Here is a 6000-nt window from a genome sequence, read left to right as displayed (position 1 = left end):
GGGGCCATCGAGTTATAAAATCGGAGGGCCTCAGTTGGTAGTATGTACCCAAGTCGTGGCAAGCTCAAAAAAGCATGTGTTTAATCCACGATCACGCAAGCAATGTGATATCGTTCGCTAAGACCACAGTGCTGTCCACCTTTCTAGGTTCCTGGTTCACCAGTTGACGAAGGGAGTAAGGCGCGATATGCCAAAGAATAAACTATGTGAAACGTTGCGCTTAACTGCCTACCAGGAAACTAAAAACCACTGTTAGAAAGTGATTTCGTAAGCGGAGCAGTCCATGAGCGCGGCTGTCTGACTTCGCATTACGGTTCGTTTGCTATGCGCGTCTTGGCAAGAAGCTTAACCATCAGTGGCTTCCTCACCAGTATGTTGTACAGCATACAGGGGTAGTCTACTGTGTTGGTGTGTTTTTCGTGTAGTTTACGGTATTACGATATGTACCGCCAACCAGATTCTCAGGAAAACTGACAAACCCACAAAAACACTGGCGTATCATCAGGCTGACTAACGCAATTTGAGAAAAAGGTCGTTAAGAACCGTCAGTTTTCTGTGCAAGCCCCAAATTTTCCCAAACAGATAATATCTCAACTAGTAGCTGCAAGTGCATCTTCTATCAGTTCATGCGGCTACGGTGCGCAGTGTGTTTTGGCATTGGTGTGGGTCAATTTATTGCTCCTTCAACCAACTTCTCCCAATTTTTCTGGCGAAACCGTGCCCACCAGATCGCGCAGCTCGTTTGTTCCGCAAACGCACAAATCACGCGACGACATCCTCTACCTCACGCGACCTAGACCAACAAATTATTTCCCCCGTCATACGTATTGGAACGGTTTTGTGTATTATACACGCCGAACCTTCCTGTATATACTAAGACAACGCGGTCACCACGAACATACGAGCACGCAGGGGTCAGGAAGTCAACTTAATTCCACAAGCCTACGAACGACTAGGGAGCCTGTATAGCAGCTATACTATGTAGAAAACATGTTCCCTCTGGCAGGAGCTCTCACGGGTTATCCAAAAACGATGCGTGTTTTTTACTTAGTACATTTTTCACATGGCATTTATTTTATAATTGGTAAAATTAGCGGCTGTAAGTTACTGTCGACCATATTAGAACCTGTCACTTGTGCATCTACCTCCTGAATTATACTATGACTATTGTCAGCTGTGCACCAATATGTTCGGTGTCTATCCATTCCACTAGTGCAGGTTGACTGTTCACCTGTGCATTGCTCAGGTTAGTTTTTGCCTACCATCGGTGGCACACCGAATACGACATACCAGAGTGAGGTGCATCTCTGTCTGCGGTTCTTAAGTCGAAGCTGTCACCAGTAGAATGATTGTACAAGCAGCCTGAAAGCCTGGTCGGAAAACTTCATTTGTTGAGGGAACACAAGGCCACAGGCAGTTTGAAGCATTTAATTGTGCAAACGTGGCTGGTATTTGACCATTATCCCGGGCAATTAGAAACTGTTGTTGGGGGACAAACATCTCTGGCCTAGGTGGTGTCCCTTTTGGTCCCCGTGGCCTGCTACGTGGTGATGCTGATCGCTCGTGTCCATTAGATCGATTGGTGTATCGCGGCTATTGCTGTGATAAAAAGCCCTGTCTACTATTTGGAAAAGCTTTGCAGCGAGGTTCACTTGGTAAATATCACTTCCCATTGGAGGCATTTTCTGTAGCCACCAGGCAGCCTCACGCATGTACCTTTTGTATCGTGCATTACTTTGACGTTTTAAACCCCCTACGTTTCATCTGTCCCTAATTGTAACCCCCACTCCATTTACGTGTTTGGTGCGCGTACATGAACTGGCGTTTGATTGTCCCTACCAATTCACTCATTTATTCTTCAGGTCATGCAGCCATTTTTGGCTAACTTTATGCAGGTATGGCTGTCTCATGTGATAGCATGTTTGCTCATTTAGGCAGTAATCCAAGTGGACCGCTTGTTATGGACATGTATCCACCGTCAATGTTAGTATATTTTGCGAATTTATGTCTTACAATAATTTTACCGTATGGAAACCCAGCTTCGACTTTGTTTTGCCTTCCCGGTGGTTCTGGTATAACGCGTCACTCGAAGATACCGTTTGCACGTTCTACCCTTCCATCAATCTAACCAGCGGTCCAACGGTCACGTAAGCAGCCATGAAGACCAAAAACCCACGGTAACAATGGTGGAGTGATTTCATTCAAACGTGAATGAGCGTTGTGAATCTGTAGCGTCTTGGTCAGCAGCTAACACAATTGTAGTTACGACAGTCAGGCAAAATAAGCTACCAGGCACCTGGCTATGGTGATGAGCGGCGCTCATTAGTCGTATTTCCTGGCGGTTTAGTTGCTCTTTCTAACGTTTCGCCCTCTGTTGGAAATGATCACCACCAGGGTGACTATCAGAAAAAGCTGTATTACCTCCTGCCTGATTTCGCATACCTGAGAGAGAGTTATTTGCAGAGATGCATAGTGAAGCCACCATAGCACTTGGCAGCAGATAATCTTTAATTTATTACAATCGAAGGGAGGCGAGCCTTCTAAACAGTGTCGAAAATTTGTGAACCCATTCATCTAATTTGTTATACCGGGGCCAAATCTTATAATGCATCCAACGGAATGGGCTTTGGAATTGGAATCAACTCAAATTGATTGCTGAACACCGTGGACCGGGGAAGCGCGCATATGTGTGGTTTTATGGTCTATTAGTGAAAAGATATTGCAGCGTGGATGTCAGCAGTTCAGCGGCACTCGAGGTTTACAAGGTTGAAGTGATGGCACATACCAGTTCGGAAATGAGCAGATATGGGAACTGATAATACGGGAGCCACAAAACGCACAAAGCACACAGCTGCACAGGTTATGTGACGCAGAATAGAAGACCTGATTTGGGGCAACAACGTGTGTGTATTGAAAGCAAACAACGGGTACAGGTCACGTAAGGTGGGAAAATAGGTCAAGGTCAAACGGCAGGACGTAAAATCGGGCTACAGCTTTCCATGTGGGTCTCGCGGTGACTAATCGGAGGAGGAAGAAAGAGAAGTACATATTAAGTCATGTGATTAACGTCTTAGCAGGCATGGTTTGGAGTCAGTTATGTTACGGTAGCTACATGGAAATCGCCTGTGCTTGGTGACCTTCAAAGTCCGCTCTTTTAAAAAAGCTGAAGCAGTATACAGCTGAGCGGTACAGCCGGACCAGACTTACTCCCAATAAAGCTATCAACCTTGAAGTTTCATGGTTTATGTGAATTCGGCTTCAGTTTCCTTCTGGCGATCGTCGCGAGCATTAAAATTAGGGATTTCTGGTATTAGTTCGTGGTCAGGTTGATTATGATCCAGTCGTCGGTCATGGCTTTGGAGGCAAAGGCTACAAGACGGGCAGCAAACAACTCTTGTACATCTGGTAGCTGGTAGGCGGTATCATCTGTTCCAAGGCCTCCAAGATGGAGTTACACCTCATCCAATCTAGAGAGCATCTTGCATCTTCGCTGAATAGAGATGCTCAACAGAATGCTATGACTCAGTAAGTTGATGCACCTACCCGTTACAGCGCACACCAATTACCATGACCATTGAACCTGTTTATCACTAACGAAAGGCATTTCGTCAATCAAGCTTTAGTGATAACCCTTTGCTGTCTTTTGATTTCATCCTTAACTAAGCTTGGAACCCGGAAACACAAACGTGGAGTTGGGAGTTCCACGGTATGAACTTTTCAGTAATGCATATCTTTCTTGAGCAGACTAAACTTTGATAAGCTTCAATGGAGAGGACACAGCAGGATTGCCCAGGAAATTCACAAAGCATTTGCAGTGTCCGTTTCATGGAGCTCAGCGCGTAGTCGAAAGAACCAGAAGCTGCCCAAAAGTGTTGTCTCTTTTGAAAAGGAAGTCTCAACGATTATACAGAAGGATAAATAGAGAGACACGGGAGATCAGCCAGCATCTTGCGTGATCCGGGACCCGAAATCAGAAATCGGAAAACGAAACATACGGAAACAAGTCACGATGCTAGACTTTGCCTGAAAAAAATAATGTGTCATTTAGGTAGATGAGATATCACTCCTGAAATGAGCCAATCGCGTCCTCATCGTGTGACAGCAACGGGTGACCCACAAGGACTCAACAGTGGTATCTAAAATCTACAGGAAATACTGTGCAGATATGCATTCTCCCCGAGCGACCTCGTCACACCCAATCTCGCCAAAGCTCAACTACGAACGGTCTATGACCGACTTGCTCCTCACGGAGAGGAATATTCTTCTACCCTTGCACAAGACAAACCCGTTTTGCGCGTTGTGGCCTGATGGAGTCCTGAAGGAAGCGTCGTTAACACTCGCATAGCAGTTCTACCCGATGTTTCCTCGGCCAATGGACGAAGGTGCCCCTCAGTCTGTAACTGATGGGGTATCACACGACACACAGACTAGAGTCTTCTGGGATTCACTGGAAAATTCTACACTGGATCAAGGCGTTCCTCTCAGACAGAACATTCGGGTTGAATGTAGGCTCGACCTACCCTCCTGCGGCGCCCGTCTCCATTGAAGTTCCTCTGTACTCCGTTTTGGGACGACTGCTGCTTCTGACATTTGTGAATGACCTTCCAGATGTTCCCGTAACTCTATGTCAAATTTTGCAGACGAGTTGAAATCCTGGAGTTCGAATGGCGGTACCCTCATAACAGATGTAGACGCTGCAAAGCACCGTGTTTTGACTGGCACTTTCCTCTGAATGACAAAAAGTGCGTCCATGTGGACTTGGTGAACACCTTTGCCGTGAATGGCGAAAGTGGACCAGAAGATGGACGGGTGTCAAAAGGAGTTGCATATCTGGCTCTCTTAAAACATGTCCTTTACACTGCAAAGGAAGAAATGTGCTAAAGGGCATTCGCAGTTGTACGCATGATTCTCCTCTATTACCCGCATGGACTTCCAAATACTGTACGAAGCCCATATCGGACCGATTCCTGAACGTCAACGAATTTTTCTACTAAGGACGCAAGAAGGACGTGATCTTAATTGGGCGTGTCCTACCAGCTGTTACGAAAATGGTTGCCGGCCTTAAATCCGTGAACCATGAAGTGCGTCTCACGGTGCTTGATATCTTTTCCCGGAGTATTGTCACTTCCGAGGAGACTTAATTCTTACTTATGCCCTGTCTAAACAAGGTTTGGCCGACAGGTTTTTATCGTCGAGCCAGCTGACATGCAGCGGGGACATGGTAGGAAGTTTTTAAAGCTGACAGCGTGCACTTTTACTAGCAAAATTTGATATTATTTCGGAGAGTTTCTGAACGGGGTATCCCTTCCCCGATGGTTGTCTACGTTACATCTAGTGCTCACTTCAAAACACTACTGGATGCCTTCTTATGGGGGTCCTCGCGCTGACAACCTTACTGCCCCACATTGAGCTCTTAAAGAGCAGCGCTACACCAATTTTTGCTTGCGGCATCCAGGTGAGCAACAGCTACAGAACGACAAGAACAAAACCGACCCTGGAAACTTGGGGGTAAACTTCAATCCTGTGTATCAGTCCGTGAATCCATGAAATTTATTTGCAGGAGTGGAACGTATTTTGCGTCCACCACTACAATGTTGACTCTAGCAGGCTCCATACATTATCACAGCTTCAGAACTGCCTACTGATTCCACTTTTTATCTCAAGTCACGATATCCTATCAAAATTATGCGCCTCTTTCCAATCCGACGTAAAAGAGAACCGCGAATATTTACTCACGTAAACAAATCACCCGCACTGATAACCTTTTAGACTTAGGCATTCCTAGCTAGGATATGGTAACCTTCAAAACGCCGTCGTTTTTGAGAAACCGATTTCGTTGGTCGAATACTGTAGAGGTGGCCCGGTCCAGCCAGTTGCTGAGCTCTGATTGGTCGAAAGCGTGGGCACATTAGCCATTCACGCTCCAGTACGCGCCAGATACCGGTTGGGAGCGTTGGGCCAGTTGTAGTTGTTACAATATACTTGAATTATGGCCCGCTA

The 6000-nt window shown here is 46.1% G+C and overlaps 1 protein-coding gene across 1 annotated transcript in view; it reads left to right on the top strand.

The window, feature by feature from the left end:
• Nucleotides 1-3445: 3445 nt before the first annotated feature.
• The window catches only part of T265_07798 (hypothetical protein), a gene marked incomplete at both ends in the record, with an annotated part of 72238 nt that continues 69683 nt past the window's right edge, over nucleotides 3446-6000 (top strand). Inside the window, one exon of the mRNA XM_009173418.1 lies at nucleotides 3446-3525. Coding sequence (XP_009171682.1) covers nucleotides 3446-3525 — 80 coding nt within the window. The remainder of the gene's footprint in view (nucleotides 3526-6000) is intronic.

The sequence above is a fragment of the Opisthorchis viverrini genome (genome assembly GCF_000715545.1).
Source record: "Opisthorchis viverrini unplaced genomic scaffold opera_v5_185, whole genome shotgun sequence".
In the NCBI taxonomy this organism is placed as follows: domain Eukaryota; kingdom Metazoa; phylum Platyhelminthes; class Trematoda; order Opisthorchiida; family Opisthorchiidae; genus Opisthorchis; species Opisthorchis viverrini.
This window is presented reverse-complemented; position numbering and strand designations above follow the sequence as displayed.